This window comes from Radiomyces spectabilis, assembly GCF_025331425.1.
Source record: "Radiomyces spectabilis strain NRRL 2753 chromosome Unknown BYT42scaffold_10, whole genome shotgun sequence".
Classification (NCBI taxonomy): Eukaryota; Fungi; Mucoromycota; class Mucoromycetes; order Mucorales; family Radiomycetaceae; genus Radiomyces; species Radiomyces spectabilis.
In genome coordinates this window covers 1,053,319-1,071,254 of record NW_026251935.1, presented here as the reverse complement: position 1 = coordinate 1,071,254, position 17,936 = coordinate 1,053,319, and the positions used below count along the sequence as shown (strand labels likewise).

Below are 17,936 nucleotides of genomic sequence, written 5' to 3'. Positions count from 1 at the left end.
TTTAAATCCTGGGTTCAATACACGGGTATATATCCAATCATGTCAATTGGACAATATGAGTGATAGATTCCTTTAACAGAGAAAAATTGCGTCATACGAACCCAGTGGGTCACCAACTCACCGTTCACCCAGTGGTGTGGGCAAATGACAGGATGACCTCTTTTCATTCAGAAATTGCGAAAACCTGCCATCGCCAACTTGGGATTGGCTGTAAATGGCAATTGCGGAGGCAGTAAATGATTATGCCAATGAGGCCGATACCTGTGTATGCAGTAAGAAATGTCTATTGTTATCTATCAACAGAAAACGTCATGCGGCTAGCCATGAGTGGTCCTCCATGAGCCAAAGTGCATCCACTTGTACTTTATCATGTGAGCCATTGACGAACGGGTGCGAGAAAAAAAAATGGCGACATGGTTATTCACAGGACATAGTCATAATTCATTCAGCGTTCGCAATCTTTCTTTTTTTTATATTTTTTCGGGTGTTAAAATCTCCGGAGGCACTCTTTCATCTCATTGTCTATTTTATATTAAATTTTGTTATGGACGTAGAAAAAGGGAAACTGCGGCATGAAATTCCCATCACTACCAGTACACAGAGCCCGACAGAGCGATATAGAGTCTTCCGGAAACTCTCGTTCATGGCCATGTCAATGATGCTCATTGTGATGGGCACGACATTGGTGTGGCGATCGGAATGTCTCGAGAGGTACTTCAACATTTCAGGTCCCAACTTGTCAAAAATGGTCTTGGACAAAGGTTTCCATGGGCATATGGTGGAAGGCACACAAGGCGCCGTTGCGGTTGAAGCGCAGGAGTGTTCGGATGTTGGTGTAGACAGTAAGGATTTCTTTTGTCCTTGATGGATTTTTGTTTTCTGTGTTGTCGATATCAAACATGACTGACGGAGCGGTGTTCCACAGTTTTGAAGCAAGGCGGCAATGCTGTCGACGCCGCCATTGCGTCTGCCCTATGCATCGGTGTCATTAACAGTTTTGCTACAGGTAAATGCAAATCCTTTTATGGGCTTTGGAATCATTGATGACTAAGAAATGGAGGGTCGCACCGAGTTAGGCATCGGAGGGTAAGTGGTTTCAAAGAACGCTGACCGGGTGACAGCAATGGACTGAATTTTGTCACCTTTTTCAGAGGTGGCTTCATGCTCATTCGAGCGCCCAATGGCACATTTGAGTTTATTGATTTTCGTGAAACCGCCCCTGCTGCATCCCATAAGGATATGTTTGTCGACGATCCTTCCCTTGCCAAATATGGTGGCATGTCCGTCGGAGTTCCGTAAGTCGATTTTTTTTTCTGTGGAAAAAAAAACATCAACAGCAATTGTGACACATGGGATGGTGGACCGTGCCTAATTTTTTTTTTTTACTCGTTTAGTGGAGAAATTCGTGGATTTGAGCTAGCTCACCAACGTCACGGAAAATTGCCTTGGGAAACCTTGTTCCAACCAGCCATTCGCATGGCTCGTGAAGGTTTCCGAACCACCCGCTACTTGAACGAAAAATTACAGGTATGCTAGCAACTGGTCCTTCTAAGGAAAAGGACTCTACGCGAAAAAGAGCTAGCCATTGATGTGTCTTTTTAGAGCAGTCTTCCTTGGATCGAAGATGAATGGGAATGGGCCGAGATTTTTGCTCCCAAAGGAAGCATTGCCGAGATTGATGACATTATTAAACGGCCCAATCTGGCCCAAACATTGGAAACCATCGCCAAGCAAGGAGCAGATGCATTTTACGAGGTAAGACTCATAAACTATATGTATGTGTTTCTCCAATGAATTTGCATATTGACAAGGGGATATACAGGGTCCTATTGCGCAGGCGATTGTGAATGCGACGCGACAAGCAGGGGGAATTTTAACGGAAGACGATATGCGTAATTACAAGGCCCTGATAAGAGAACCGGTCAGCACGTTTTATCATGGTCGTAAAGTAATTACAGGGCCTGCACCGACGAGCGGGCCGGTGTTACTGAGCATGCTTAATGTGATTGAACGTTACAATCTGGCATCCAAAGGTCCGACTCCCGTGAATTTGCATCGTATCATTGAGACCATGAAATTCGGCGCGGCCTTCCGCACCGAACTGGGCGATCCCCAATGGACCCACAATCAGGACCGACTCGACGAAATCATTTCCAAAGATTGGGCCGCACGAGTGCGCACAAATTTGACAGATGTAAGAAATTCAACATTAATTGGGCTATCACAAGTCGCAACAGGGGATGGCCTGTGCTGTGCTGTATTGAATGATAGGCTGAGGACGATAGGTCGAGGGCGATATGCTGAAATCATTCTGCTTTAGGATACCACGCATGATCCATTATATTATCAACCAAAGTACGATCATTTGGAATCGCCCGGTACGATGCATTTGTCGGTGGTTGATCGCGACGACGGGGCTGTCGCGTTAACGTCGACGGTGAATCTGTTGTTTGGTTCCCGTGTGATGGATCCTGTTACGGGAGTGGTGCTGAATGACGAAATGGACGATTTCTCGATCCCCAGTGTTCCCAATGCGTTTGGATTGTACCCTAGCTATCATAATTATGCAGGTCAGTGGCCATATCCGTGAGCGCGTCGCCGGTTGATTTGTTTTTCTTTTCCTTGCTAACGAATTTGACAGCGCCTGGCAAACGACCCCTCTCGAGCACCACCCCGACCATCATTGAATTGGACAATCGATTTGAAATGGCGCTGGGCGGATCGGGAGGATCCCAAATTGTCACCGCATCCCTCGATGTAAAAATGACTATGGGAAAGGTGATGGAATAACCAAGAAAGTTTAAACTCTTTTTTGATTTAGGTGATTCTCAACACGCTTGATTTTGGTCTTGATATCTACGAAGCAGTCGAATCGCCACGCATCCACCATCAATTGATGCCCAACATTGCGTTTGTACAAGAAGGGTTCGACCCAAGTAAAATCAAAGCGCTCCAACCATTTGGGCATGAAGTAAGTCCCCCCTTCACCCACACGCACCGCAGAAAGTTACTGATGCGCCTTTGGTAGTTTTTCATGATTGGACGCAATACCACCGTTTCCGCCGTCCAAGCCGTGCGTCGCTTGCCCAATGGCACAGCTCAAGGTGCGAGTGATCCTCGCAAGTACGGCTTGGCAGCCGCCTATTAGCCGCGGCAAGCTTCCCAATAACCATGCAAAGACGTCTCCTTCTTTTTTCTAAAGGAAAATCAATTGTCAATGTTCAATTTTTAAACATGCGTCCTCTTTGTGTTGCACACGAGAGATGTACATTAGTCTGTATACTGTAGATGCTACCTAAAGATTTCTCACTCTATTTATTTCATTAAATTAAGTTAACAAATTCGCATTGGTTAATCATGTAGGATGTAGGTCAACGCAGTAGCTGCATGTGTATGTTGAATTTTTTGTCTGTGTGGTTATACTTGTGGTTGATTTTGCAGGACGATGGGACCATCTCCACCTGAAACAGAGTTCCCTGTTCTCCGCTCAATGCGCCAATAATAATAAAAAAAAAAGCCCACCGTTTATGAGTAGCATGCACAGCTGTTTAGCTTGTAGTATTCTTAAAGGCCATTCAAATATGTGACGTTCTTTATAGCATTTGTAAGGACGTTCTCGGTGTTTCTATTTTGATATTGAATGCTGTAAATATGGATAGTGTACAAAAGGGGAAGAAGAAGAAAAAATTATTGCCATGAAAAAATGCATCTGTACAACAGCAAGAGGAATGAGGATTGAAAGGAAAAAAAAATAAAGATAGGAATTAGACACCACCACCTTGCAGGATGTGTTCAATGCACATGTTAATATAGTCTTTTTTGCCTGCCATGGAAACGCCAAAGATGGCTTGGAGTTCTTCTCGGACCTGTTTCTTGGTGATCTGGGTCAGGTCGGCGACACTCAGGATCCGTTTGATTTCGGTAAAGATTTGCTCATTGTTGGGCCCGGCTTGGGCATCATTTAAAGCGAATCCATCCATGACGAGCGACTGTCTGTTACGGTTCATCATCAAGTTGGCCGACGTGGATTTGGTCATTGCCGAGACGGGGCGCGAGGCCATGGAGCGTGGAACCACCGAAGGCGCTGTAGCCACGGGTGCCAACGGAAGTCCAGGCAGGGAAGTCGCAGCCGAGGGGAGCAAGGCATGATCTATGATACCGGATTGCATCGATGGGGCTGTCGGTGGTGGGAGTTGGATGGTAGAGCCGTAAAGGGGACCGGTACCTTGGGGGCTGCTGTAATACGATTCACTGTCGTTCCAGTCGTGGCCCAGCAAGGACGTTTCGTACTCGGCCCATGTCATGGTCGGGATGGTTTTGGGATCAAATTCGCCTTCGTCCGCCACTGCCACTTTGCGACCCTTTTCGCCTACAACGACACGCGTGTTGCCCCATGAAAAATCGTCAAAGTGCCAGTACGCGTAAATGGGAATGTAGAACGAAAACACCGGAATGGCCAGGATCGATACCAGCATCCATCCAATGTACTCCCATTTTCGCTTCAGGATGAAAAGCAGGGCCTGCAGACCGTACGTTCCGGCAATGGTGGCAATGGAAATGATGGGAATATTATCGCCGTCATACGTGGCCAAGGTGTAGATGAGGTAACCGAGATAACCCATGATGGCCGGCATTACCAAGGTACTGATCAGGTCGAGCATTACGACAAAACGCATGGAGAAACAACAGAAACCGCACAGTTGAGGAAGGAACACCAGTTCTCCCAAATTGTGAATGGTGGAATTGATCCATCGACGGCGTTGCGAGACAAGCACACTCCATAAATCCGGGGCATTGGTCTTGCACTGAGCGTCGGCCGTGAATTTGGTCTTGAAGTGAGGAAAGTGTTTCAACAGGAGCGTGGTCAGGTACCGATCTTCGCCGAGGTGGAGCAAGTTCTTCTTGTGCAGCGTATCGACGACATTGACCGAGTAATCGGCAATCACCTCGTTGCTGACAAACAACGCGCGTTTCTTATCGACGGTGCGGACGCGATACATGGTGAAACAACCCGGCAAGCAACTGACCGTCGAGAACAGGGATTCAAAGGCTTTGATCATGTGGTGAGAAATAAAGTACTCGTACACCTGAATCATGGTCACCCACGTATCCTTTTCATTGGCAAGGGTGGTTTCGCCGCAGATGCCAATAATTTTGGAATCGTGGACCATGCTGGACACGAGATAATTCAAGCCCGTTGGCATGACTTCGGTGTCGGCATCGACCATGAGCACGAATTCGTAGAAACTGGGACTCACGCCAATCACATTTTTCATCTGATGATAGACTTCCAGCTGCAATGGGTTCATGGGGGCATCGTGGTGAACACGGTTGAGGAACTGCATGAGGATCAATTGCGAATCACGTTTACCGCGGTTGCCGGGTTTCTGACGTTCTGTGGGCTTGCCGCATTTCACCACCACGATGTACGGCACAACATGACCCGACACTTCGTACAATCCAGAGTAGATTTTGCCCATATTGTGCTGTTTTTGCCCTTCGCCCACTGACACAAACGACAACGGTTCCGGATCCACGTGAGCATCGACACCCAGAATATTGAGCACGATGCGAGGTGTGGGCAGATCGTTGCCGCTACCGATAATCATGCCGTCGCAGATAATAAACATTAGCTTGCGTTTATCGTCGTACGTGAGGGTGGCAATGGAATCAATGGTCTTTCGCAGCGATTCTTCGTCTTCGGTGTAGCAAGTGATTTGACAAATCACGAATTTGTCGTGCTCTTCCGGGGCCCGCGGGCTGCTGATACGCAAGGCGGCCAGGAATTTAAACACAATGACACTCGCCAAAAGACAGGTGACGATTAATAAGAGGTAGGTGGAAAACTGGCATTTGGCCGAATTTCGAGTATCGAGCATGCCTACAAAAAAGAGGTTGCGCAAGCACACCAGTTGTCGTTGCTTGGTAGCGCCGTCCAATTTCAAAGCGTAAAATTCCTTGGTGATATCGGTGCCTGATTTTTGCCAAAACAGGTTCACCACCGATGTTTCCATGAAGTTGGTGTCAATCCCCGAAGGAACGAGTTCTCCAGGTGGACCGGCCGCGTACCGTCCTCCCATTGTGTAAGCCGTGAGATCGTAGACGTGATTATCTAGAATGGCCCAGTTGCGCGTCGTCTTGATGTCGTTCACCTTGGTAGCAGTGGTGGCTTGATCATGGACGGCTTTGCTTTCATACGCCATGTGACCCACTTTGTAGTTTCTTCGCAACATGCTGATTTGGTTATAGTACCAGTTAGGTTCGTACACCTGGGACGTGAAGCGAAAATCGTGGTACTGGCCATTGGTGTCACTGAGGTTGCGACGGTAATCCAGCGACACGTACGGTGATACCTCGCCGCTGATGCCTTCACAAAGCGCCGATACTTGCACGGGAAACAGATCCGTGGCATCCTTGCCACCGTAATCCAGGACTTTTTCGGTAGGAATGATCCCGCTCAGATAGTGGCGTGGGGCAAAACCACCCAAATCAAACACTTCGCCTCGGATCGCCACGTATGTCTTTTCGCTGTCATGTTTATCGTGAGCCTGCAATTCGGTTTCGGAAAACACCTGTTGATGCGGACACACCAGTTCGCCAAAGAACACAAGGAACCAAATGACAAAGCCGCACATGAACAGGATAATGGTACACAGAGCCACCTTTTCACGCCAAGCAATGCGCACGTCTTTTCGTTTCATTTTACCACACCACACCAAGCACTGATTGGGGATCCACCAGGTAACGGCCCACACAAAGAACAGCCACCGTTTACGCGCGGCAGTCATGGTTTGCTTGTCTTCGTCTTCGTCTTCCAAGGGCGCTTGCAGGTTTTCCGTGAGCGGAATCGTGCCAATAGCCGCTTTGGTTTCGGTTTCGTTTGAATAGCCATAGGATTCGGTGCCGTAGTAGGATTCGTCGTTCTCTTGATACACGGTGCTGGTCATGTCGTGCTGGTAGTCATCGTCCGAATAAAACGATCGCTGACTCTCTGTGGTGATAGAAGCAGGAATGGGCGGTGGCAACCCTGCCGCCACCGCCACTGCACGTAAATTATCTGGATCCTGCATGCTCTTGCTTGTATCCCTGGCTTGGCGCTGACCGTCTTTTTCCCAAGCACGCATCTGATTTTCCAACTGATGCCACGCTGAGAAACTCAGATAGACCTAGGGTAGAACATGATTAGCCGATGGATGGAGCTCAAATTTGTATTTCGTTCTTTTTTTTTTTTTTTTTTTTTTTTTACCTTTTCCGATCCCACCAACATGTCGGTGGATGACCATGCTAAAGCGGCCGCGACCATGTCGAGGCGAGTCCGAGCCAGACGATGAGGGTCAATATCGAGAGCGTGAAGCTGGATAGCGTATCGATCCAAGAAATCTTGGTGCGACCATGCCACGGGGTAATCGACCTTGGCGCGTTCCGCAATGGTGGTCAAATGGTACGCTTGCACTTGGGATAGCACGTACTTTGAATCAAATTGGGTCGAATGGCCATTTTGATTAGGCCGAATGCAGAATATACCCCAGAGGTTGCATTCTTGCAAAGAAGATTCAAGGCCATCCAAAGCGGGTTGGATTTGGGACAGCACAGTCGAGCTGGTTTTTGATGTGCTTGTATCGTCCGCGTCGTTGCGTGTTTTTTTGGTGGAAGGGTGGCGTGAAAGGTTTTGCATTGGTTGAGCACTAACGATGGTGGATGTGTGAGATGGATGATGCTGCACCGCCAACATGGTGTCTGAAAAAAGTTCAGCGACAAACGCATTGGAACAGGGCGGCATGTCGGCACTCCCTCGGAACACAGAGACAAAGTCGATGGGGATCTGGCTACTGTTGCGGCTGGTAAAACCAGTGGGATCGTAGGTAACGGGACCGACAAAGTGACGCACGGTGAAATGACGAGCATTGGTAGACGACGTTTGGATAGCAAACGATGGATGGTTGGAGTTATACTTAGTAAGAGTATCGACGAGATGTTCGTCAGTCACCTTTCGCTTGCCTTTATGCCATTGTTCTGTCATTGTATTGGTCAGAGCGCAGATGCCCGCTTTACGGGTTAACAGATCGGTCCAATGAGCGGGATCGAGGAATGGCAGTGGCGAGCCTAAAGCTTCCTCCAGCATAGAATCCGAAGGAAATAGGTTAGAATACAAGGTCTGATGGATTTTTTCAACGGCCAAGTTAATACAAAAGTCTTGAAAACTGGCCCCAGAGGGAGACTGCTGAAGGCCGGGAAAGTCCAGTAAACCAATGTAGCTATTGAATTCGTCACGGCAAAGTTTGGCATTGAACCGCTCAATGAGCCAAGAGAAAAGAAGAGAATATAGACATTGGGCTAATTGATCGCGCTGGAGGCTCGCTTGATCGGCATTGAGAATAAGGGTGGTGACGTCTTTTCGAATGAGAGTGGTTTTGTACGCCAAGATATTTTCCAGGGCCACGGGATCCAAACCGACGAGGTCGGCGACGAGGGCCAAGGTTTCCTCATTTTTCACATACGCGGCTTCTTCGGTCCGCGCCCCGGTGGGATCAACAAATATCAGGTTACCGAGATGCAGGATGGCAGCAAGTAACTGGAAAATGCGGCTCACGTGGTCTTTTCGACAGCCCACGGCTTTCAAAGCATGTTTGAGAGTGTCCAAGGTATCGCGAGACGCATCCGCTGGTGCCGGTCTAGCTCGTTTCAAATACTGGTACATGGATGCATCACCGGCAAGCTGGAGTATGCGACGTTCTTCTGGATCGCAGCCGGTTAGCAGCATGTAAAAGACGGCAAAGTTATTGCCGCCGCGGCTGACAACATGGGATGTATCCAAGCAGTAATGCAGTGTCTTGGCCCCAGTCATGCGACCCCGTTCGTTGAATTGAAGTTCAGTATAGTAGCCGTATCGTGTAGCTTGCGTATTCTGAACCGTGGCCGCGGTGCCAAAAGCGTGCAATACTGTCTGCGAATGCATCACTTGCGTCTGTGCCTTGGATTCTTTCTTGGTACAACTGAGTTTCACGAGGTGGCGGAGTGCCAATTGCCGGATCTCTGTCTTCCCACTGCCCGATTCACCACTACATAAAAACGACGACAACAACAACAGACGTTCATGAACTGAAGTTTAAGCGAATCAATTTAGAAAATAATATAATTTCCTACCACAATATAACGCATTGATCTTCGGTGGTACGTCGCATACGAAAGTAGACACGGTTGATCAAACCGTAAAGATGTGGTTCCTGAGGTAGGTGAGGGTGGGTATCTTTGTACAGGGCAACGTATTCGAGGCTGGTTTGTTCATCATTGTAAGCGATGGGTTGATAAGGATTAACGACGACGAGATGCGAGTCACCGATGTTGGTATAGATGTGATTATTGCCGTGTCTTGTTTGAATACAGGCTGTGCAAGCTTGGTCGGTGGCGGGTATTAGATGAGCAAGATTATTGGGATAGGCGTTGACTGATTTCCGTTTGGATTTCCCCATGGTCTTCTATTTTTTATTTGAGCAACTCAAAGGGAGCAACAACCGAGTTTAGGGTGGGGTTGGGTTGCTCTGGTGTACAAAAAAAAAATTGCTGAAAGTTGGGAAGAGAGGCGATAAGAGTCAATTTTTTGGAGTGGTGGTCTGTCCAAGAAAAATCCAAAATTCCGCTGCAAAAAAATAAGAAAAAAGCTCAAAAATAAATAAAGCGACAAGAGAGGAAAAAGTTTAAAAAAGAAACAAGTGAGCGAGGTGGAACGAAGGATGAAGAAGGGGCCCAAAAAATATCAGTGTCAACTTTGCACTGGATATGGAATCCCGAGCTTTGATTGGCTGACGTTGTGCAAGAAACGTAACACCAGCTTAATCGTCCTCATATTGCTTTTTTATTATTTTTTGTCCAAAGCACACCGGGAAAGCAAAAAATAGCCAAACACACTGACCCACATTCCAGAAACAGTAGTCAATCTATTTATTTCATTCTTCCAATCCAGAATCTCCATAAATAAGCCTAAATATCATCAACAGATCATCCATCCATCTATCCATACCGTTCGACTTCTTTTTCCATGGAATACCATGCATCAACTGACCGACCTCTATTCCACTATTTTTTTTTTTTTTTTCATCCCATGTCTCCCAACCCCGGCCATCAATGTATTTTCCACGAAGGTCAACTCAATTATTACCTTTTTTAAGAACCCCTCGAGAACACCTGAGACCGTGTATCCATTGCATGTATTCTTTCCTCCTTTTCAAATCTTGGGCGTCAATGCCACTAAACCTTCTTTTTTCCATTGCTCCCTTTCATCATTGGCACTATTTTGCCGTGCGAGACTCCGACGGGGTTTGTTCGCAAGGTGACACAATATTGTATTCTGCCTTGATACTGCGTTCTTGCTAAAAAGTCACCGTGGAGGGCATCCTGACTATTCAACTCTGATTTGCAAATCAACGGGCACATACTGTACACTTGCGCTAATTTAACAAATCCATAACGATCATCCAAACAAAGGTCGTCCCCCTCCGTGGTTCCTGGATGCTCAAAACCTTGATTCTCTGATCCGATATCCGTGCATTGTGGCTGGAAAGATCAGACTGTTCAGCGGAACTTTTTTTTGCTGAAAAAGTTCTTGATATTCTGTGGTGATGGAAACCTTTTATGCAGCACTGTGAAACACCATTTTATAAAATGCAATGCTGTTGCTGATAGCGACGGAACGAATGACCGGTTTCAGTCAGGTATTTTGGTGCATTCAGGCTTGGCTACGGTAAGTAGCCTTTGAATGATCCAGGCGATTGAACAGGTCAAAAACATGCGACCACATACCACTCAATGTTGTAATTCTTTTCCTCATCATGCGTATGTGTTTAAATTGCATGCTGATTAGATCAGTGACAGGCATTTGCCAAGATCAAGTCAAATGCCTGACAAGTGGTATTTTCTGGAGGAATCATCATCCAAGTCCACATTGTTGTTGCATAAAGTGATGATAAACAATGCAATCTAAGGTGCCCAAGATGCTTGTATGGCTCGAGACTTAACAAACTTGCTCTCTTTGTTTGAATTGAACGCAAAAAATAAAAAAATGTGGTATATTATATTATCATTAGAAAGAAAGAAAGAACACTGCTTCAATGACAGCGCATCAAGGTCAATAGATATTAGGCCGTTTCAGTTTCTATTTTGGAATCCAACTGGAGTGATGGTTCCTGCGGAGGAAAGGGAGCGACGGAAGGTGGCGGCGGCGGGTGGTGACGATGTCGGGAGCATGACGAACACTGGGAACGGTTGTGGCAGTGGTTATGATGATGATGATGATGACTGTGGCATTGTCTGTGGTGCGGTGAACTGGAGCCGGGCCGGCAATGCTTTTTACAGCAGCCTCGGTGGGTATGGGCACTGGTCTTGTCCATGTCTTTGAGCTCCGGCGTGGCTAGGGTCGAGGTCGATTTATGAATACACTTCTTGCTATGTTTATGTCCCGCTCTACGTGTCGCGGAATTTGTACAACGCATTCGTCCGCCATGGCCGCAACTGCAACCGTGATAATTGACCGAAGAGCAACAACTCGTTGCCACGCCATGGCTGCATGGTGCCAGCAATTCATGATTCGGCGGGAAATACGAAGCGTGGCACATGGCCATCGTGTGGGCCAAAGCCGGATCAGGGTGGCGACATGATGCCACACAGGCATGATTGACCATGATCATGTCGTGAGGAGCCATATACGCTGACATGTCCTTGTCGCGACCAGCATGACGTGAAGGACCGGCTAGGGTCGGTTCCAAAGGCGGGTCTTCCAACGGCGGTAAAGCGGATGGATTATTGGCAGCCCATTGAGCTAAATTCGGCACCGAATACTGTGATCGTCTCAACCGCATAAATCGTAATTCACGCTGCAATCGACTGGGAAGACGGGTCAGAGGCACGTGGACGGATCCACTCGTTTCTGTGGTCGGTTCGGTTTCGCCGGCAATCTTGGTTTCCAACGATGCTTCGGATGTAGGCGAAACAGGCGACGACGGTGTACAGGCTGCATCGGATGATTCCTGAACTGGGCCAGAAGGCGTCCCTTTGCTGATTTCGGGAGGAGGTGTCGGTGGCATGGACTGGTGAGCATGGCGGTGGCTCAGGATCCGTTGTTGTTCGTTGATCAGTGCCTGTTTTGACTTTTGCAAAGGTGGAGCGACCATGTCGGGCTGATCCATCTCTTCCTCGGAAGACTCGATCGTGAATCGAGCCGCTTCCTTTCCTGCGGGTAATGAAACAGGTCGCGTTTTGGTCGGTAATGGCATATCCATCGCTTGCATTCTCATCGTTTGATCGGCTGCGTAAGGCATTGTACCAGGCGAAGCTGGAGTGGGTGGCAGGGCATGGTTGGGTGGCGGCATCGATATGGGCATCGCTGCAGGAGGAGCGGGGGCCGGGGCCGAGACTATGATGGGACTTTTACTGGGCATTTCGGCGTAGGGGAACATGGGATACGCCGATTTGGATTTCGCCAAATGTTGAAGTTTGGCTTCGTCCATGGAAAATCGTTGCGGCGTGGTATCTCGTACGATGCGATAATTCGGATTGGGAATCGGCATTGCCCGGTTATTCATCGATCGTGCCTGAAAGTGAGATGGCGGTCGAGGCGGCATCCCCATATCTGGAGGCATCTAGTGTCCAAAAAGAAAGTAATAAATTGTATAAAGATCCAATGTTAGTCCAATGGTTTTTTGCCTTGACTTCTTTTTTTTTCTTTCTGGCAAATAAAGTTGATTTTCGACGCATGATCCTACCTGCATTTGCATCGGATTATTATGAGATTGGGGGATGGGTTGGAGGAAAAGATCCGTGGCCGCGGAGGAGGAACGAACCAAACGCCGAGCAGGGAAAGCGGCGATGGTGAAGGATCTGGATTGGACCAATGAGGGCGGCGCTGCAGGGGGAGACGGTTCAGGAGCATAAATGGTGGGCATGGACGGTGAGCTACGTTGACGTGAAAAAGCAGTAGGAGCCGGTTGTGCTGATAATCGACATTCCTGGCGATGCCTTTCTCTCATCCGATTCATTAACACTTTGGAGGACGCCACAGGAACATTCGATTTGCCTGCGGTGATCTTTCCCGTTACTTTGCCCGATTCCGAAGCCACCGTCGAATGCGGTTTCTTGGGAATGGACAGGCGCGAAGCGGACCGTGGCATACGTCGATGGTTGGAAGACGTGGATCCATCCGAATCGGAATCATCGGAATCCAAGGTGGACCCGCGTTTGGATTGTTTGGTCGATTTAGGCGTCTGGACCGCGGCAGTAGTAGGTGTCACGGATGGTTTCACGGCTCCTGTCGTCAAAGACGTTGGCAACGTGGTAGGGGGTAACCGCGAAGGGGAAACAGCAGGGGTCGATGGTGAAAGGATCATGTTTGGTGATGAATACCTGTTGAACCTGGTGTCAACTGTCTCTGGGTTTTTGACCGCTGTCAAAGGTGTGGTGATCTGAATCATCGACCGCGATTCAGGCATTAAAGTAGAATGCCTGTAAGCTGAAATCATGGTTGGACAAGATATAGTTTTAAGTGGTTGAGTTCCCAAACTATTTTCTTTCCTGGAATGAAAGCTTTTTATAAAAGTAACATAAACAAAACTTACTAGTAGTGGGCGGCGGCGACGGAGTAGAAGGTTGGAGTTCTTTAAAGATGTCATCCAAAAGACTGGTTTGGAAAGTTGCGTCAGATGAAGGTGCAGGATCGTCGAATCTCGACCTCATAAAAGTATCGGCGATAGGCGATTTGACAGGTGCGTCGGTTGAGGTCTGGTTGGTATCGGACATATTATTCAATGCCAACTGAAGCACGGGATCCGATGGCCAAGGTAATGGCGGCGGAGCAGAAGGAGGAGAACAATGGGGTTCTTCCTTTTTCTTTTTGGAAAAACGTAAGAGACCCATAGTTAACAAGAACGATCACCAAAAATGGATTTAAAACAAAGAGCAAAAAAGCTCAATAACACTTGATCAAGCGGATGAAAGATCACAAAAGGAAGAACAAAGGAAAAGAAAAAAATATATAAAAAAAGGATGAAAAGAGGGAACCCCAAGAAAGTCCTGGCGCAAAATGGGCCAAAGGTTGATAAATGAGAAGCAGAGGACAAAAAAAATATAAACACAAAAAGAAGGGGGAAAAAAAAAGAATCGATGACTTTTTATATACACATTAGATATATTATTATTAGCAAGTTGGCCAAAAAGAAGTACTCCTGATTGTATCATTGTCCAAGCATCATAACATAAATGTAAGTCGTCTGCATTTTTCGTGAACGTTCAATTCGCCTATTCGACTTTTACTTGATCCAGTCATCTTGACCTTTTTGATATTTCGCCCCCTTTTTATCGCGGTTCTTTCGCTCTCTCTCTCCCCTCCCCCCTCCTCCCCCTTGTCTTTTTTCTTTTTTTTGTTTTGTCTTGCTGACCTTCTTTTCTTTCTTTCTTTATGACGATTTTAGAAATTTCATGCATATGCACGCGTTTGATGAACCCTGCATTGTGGCTTACCGTGTCGTTTTTTGGCTGACGATGATATGAAGCTTTACTTTTTTCTGATCCGCCCGCTTTAAAAAGGTCCATTTATTTGTAAGGCTCCGGTATAGCTTTTTTCTCTTCTTTTTGTTGGTATTAGGTGGACTGTGGGTTTATTGATAAATGTGGTACCATGTTTTTAAGTCATACTCTTTTTATTGCTTCTTTTGTTCTTATCTTATGGTTCGAATTGATCAGTGCATTTCGATTCCATTCGAACGTTTGCGTAGTGCATGCAGTTCCTTTTCAATCCAAAAAGTAATTAAAAAACGTGGATGATTCACAAGTATCACATAATCCATTGTTTACTCGATTCCAGGGTATTTCATCATGGATATGTGGATGCGTGTGCAAGTATAAATTTCCCAGCTTGTTTTGGTCCACATGAAACTTGTCCTTTTTCTCCATTATCGTTCTTGAGTCCATTGTACCATCGTCATCCACCATTAATTCAGGATAACCCTCCACCGCCACTTGACCCAAAAAATGTAGGGATGAGAGAAATGACAATCCATGTGACACTCGAGATATCCTCTTTTCTAGATTATTGGTTTACGTATTTCGTATATTCATTCATATCAACGCCAACATCCAAAAAAATACAAGCATGACCTTTTGCGTGAATCCAATGAATTTTTAAATTGTTTCGCAAGATGATTAGTTTGCTTCCAATGTTGTACAAGTTGAAATGCAAACTATAGGACGAAACGACGGACGTGCAGATCGATTCAGTTACAGCCGGTTCATGATGAGTGAACCAACTACGCACACAAACAATGAGCGGGTGTTTTTTGCGGGGGGTGGAGACCTTTTTTTTTTTTTTTCTGCGATTCATTTTATCTCCATCGGCCCTGCAGAACTATTCTAAAGTGGTATCTTTTTCTTGTTATGATATCGTAAATAAAAAACACAATCATCATACCCAATAAAAAAAGACGTTGCACAAGTTCCCACTTGTCGATCAAATACGATTCCAAAGTGCAATCCAAAACGGAGCATTATGTATTTCCCTTCTTCACCACGTATGGTGCCACGTAGCATCTTTATGAAAAAACAATAGACTGCATGGCCAAAGCTATGAACGAGGGCAAAATGATGATGTATCGGCGTAAAGGCAGTAGGGTCTCCTTTTTTTTTCCCAACGTTCAGCTGGCACGAAGATTTTCATCGCATCGTTGGTCGGATACAAGAACAAGTCGATCCATCAAGTGCTGCGAGCTCATTCGTGACCTAATGACGCTAATTCGCACCATAAGACTCAATACAGTAATTGATGCTCGCGACGATGTGGTTGGCTGAACGGCACACGAATGTAAAAAATGATGCGCAATTTTTTTTTCAGTCCAATATTGTAGAGACTATTTATTCAATGGGAAAATAGACATTACATTGTTATCATCAACGAACCGTGTGGTGTAAAAATAGAAATAAGGAAAAAAGTGAAAAAAAAAGAAAAAAAGAAAAAAAAAGAACGTCTTGTTTAATCCGATTCTTCATCGGATTCTTCTTCAGATGCATTTTCGAGCCATTCCAAGAAGGGTTTGGCGGCCTTCTTGACTTCCTTGGAGACTTCACGCTCGACGTAACGCTTCGAAGGCTTTTCACCCCACTTCAAGAACACGTCGTCTTCAATGATATCGGCATCGTACAACTTCATGAGAATGGCCGGCACCTTCTTGATCAATTTATCCTTGTATTCAAGTCCGACCAAGCGTTCCATACCACCCAACACGGCCTTTTGGTGCTTCTCATCCTTGACGAATCGGCGCAACAGCTTGGTACGCTTGGGAATCTGAGCAGCGATAGTTTCATCGAAAATACACTGAACCAACACCTGGCAAGCCTTGTACTTGCCAAAGACACCCAATTCTTCGGCCTTTTCAACGATGGCATCATCCGAGGGATTTTCCTCACTGTCGAGCCATTCACCGAACTGTTCATATTTGTTCTCGCCATCGTCTTCATCGTCGCCACCAAAAGCACCCATACCCTTGACGGACAATTCCTTCATACGCTGGGCCACGGCCTCTTCACTGGTATCTTCGGACCAATCTTCTTCAGCGAGCTGACTTTCAAGTGACAAACCGGCAGCTTCCTTGTTGATACGTTGAGAGATAATATCATCATCGGAGGCAGCGCCATCATCGTGCCCATTGGGCATACCGTTCTCATCGGTTCCATTGGCCTGAGCGGTGGCGGCTTTGCGCTGCTTGCGCAGATTCTTGGATGCCGCAGCAGGAGGATTCTTGAGAATGAACGTGGACAACTTGTGACGCATATCCGCCAGATTTCTGGCACCACAAGCTTTGCAGTCCATGAGAATATCATCGTTCTTGATGATCTATAGAAAAAAGCACCATTTCTTGTAAGTCTTGCCACTCTTTCTCTTTTTGTTATCCATTGTTTTGGTAAACATGATGACTTACAATATCGGTTTCAGGGTTTTTGCAAGAGTCACAGAGGACAAACTTGGAAATAAAACCGTCAAGAATCTGTTGCAACTTTTCGGCATCGTGTTCGCCATTCACAATATAGCGTTCATTCTTGTCATCACATTTGACTTGAGCACCAAGCTCACATCCAAAGTATTTGGTAGGATCTGATGAGGAAAAAAAAAAAGAAGAATCCGTCGTGAGTTCATCCACTCAACATAAATGAATTAATTTAGCCAATCATTAACTTACAAGAAGGAGGACGGGATAAAGCACGGGCAATATCCGTCATATTGGGAATAACCGTTTTGATACCATTGCCTTTACCTTCGACCTAAAAAAAGAAAGAAGGTAAGCCATCTGTAACATTTGCTTGCAATATTTTCTTTTCCACTTTACCTTTGAGATCAGGCGAGGCATCTTGTAACGATAATAGGAGTCTTTGACATCACGTCGAACATTAATGGCAGACATGGTTGCAAACTGGATGTTATCAAATTACAAATAAAGAAAGGAGGGAAAAATGGAGTAGGTTGAAACAAGAGTATTGTTTGTGTGTAATAAGAAGAAGAAATAAAAGAGAAGAGGAATAAGTGGTTTAGGAGGTCGCCTGAGAGACTTTCTTTTTGACTTTAAGAAAACGATGTAACTGGTACTGCTCTATACTGTCTTGATGGGAAATGTGATTCCAGTCCAGTGATGAACAAAACATGAACAAGTACGTCGACTGCTTTTTTGTGTTGCAAAGGTGAATGTTGCAAAAAGACGATTGCTGTCAATAAAGAAGATGAAGTGGGGGTCTCGACACAATCTGAACCAAGAAAAGGCGAGTAAAGAAAAAGGAAAAAAAAAAATTGTAAACAACAGGAGGTTTTGAAAGGAAAATTAAAGCCAAAAAAAAATGTGACGCTGTTCATGACGTAGAATTGTATGCCAGTCACACGGCCCGTGGGAGGCATTTCTCCACTCAGCTTG

At 46.2% G+C, this 17,936-nt stretch overlaps 4 protein-coding genes across 4 annotated transcripts; 1 reads left to right on the top strand and 3 right to left on the bottom strand.

The window, feature by feature from the left end:
* Positions 1–745: 745 nt before the first annotated feature.
* BYT42DRAFT_500442 (gamma-glutamyltransferase) lies at positions 746–2,790 on the top strand (the record flags this gene model as incomplete). The annotated part of the gene is made up of 8 exons (XM_051564703.1): positions 746–842; positions 926–1,006; positions 1,154–1,295; positions 1,395–1,527; positions 1,603–1,755; positions 1,823–2,194; positions 2,321–2,570; positions 2,642–2,790. The coding sequence occupies 8 exons, from the start codon at positions 746–748 to the stop codon at positions 2,788–2,790; spliced, it is 1,377 nt and encodes a 458-aa protein (XP_051421195.1).
* A 727-nt stretch (positions 2,791–3,517) lies between these two features.
* Positions 3,518–9,720, bottom strand: BYT42DRAFT_606875 (chitin synthase-domain-containing protein). The gene is made up of 3 exons (XM_051571161.1): positions 9,145–9,720; positions 7,247–9,059; positions 3,518–7,166 (listed from the first exon to the last, which is right to left on the bottom strand). The coding sequence occupies exons 1-3, from the start codon at positions 9,468–9,470 to the stop codon at positions 3,765–3,767; spliced, it is 5,541 nt and encodes a 1,846-aa protein (XP_051421194.1). The 5' UTR covers positions 9,471–9,720; the 3' UTR covers positions 3,518–3,764.
* A 1,340-nt stretch (positions 9,721–11,060) lies between these two features.
* BYT42DRAFT_647011 (uncharacterized protein) lies at positions 11,061–14,112 on the bottom strand. Its single transcript, XM_051572697.1, has 3 exons — positions 13,605–14,112; positions 12,756–13,498; positions 11,061–12,632 (listed from the first exon to the last, which is right to left on the bottom strand). The coding sequence occupies exons 1-3, from the start codon at positions 13,900–13,902 to the stop codon at positions 11,133–11,135; spliced, it is 2,541 nt and encodes an 846-aa protein (XP_051421193.1). The 5' UTR covers positions 13,903–14,112; the 3' UTR covers positions 11,061–11,132.
* A 1,742-nt stretch (positions 14,113–15,854) lies between these two features.
* BYT42DRAFT_599707 (domain found in IF2B/IF5-domain-containing protein) lies at positions 15,855–17,806 on the bottom strand. The gene is made up of 4 exons (XM_051570990.1): positions 17,361–17,806; positions 17,214–17,295; positions 16,956–17,128; positions 15,855–16,870 (listed from the first exon to the last, which is right to left on the bottom strand). The coding sequence occupies exons 1-4, from the start codon at positions 17,433–17,435 to the stop codon at positions 16,010–16,012; spliced, it is 1,191 nt and encodes a 396-aa protein (XP_051421192.1). The 5' UTR covers positions 17,436–17,806; the 3' UTR covers positions 15,855–16,009.
* Positions 17,807–17,936: the final 130 nt, after the last annotated feature.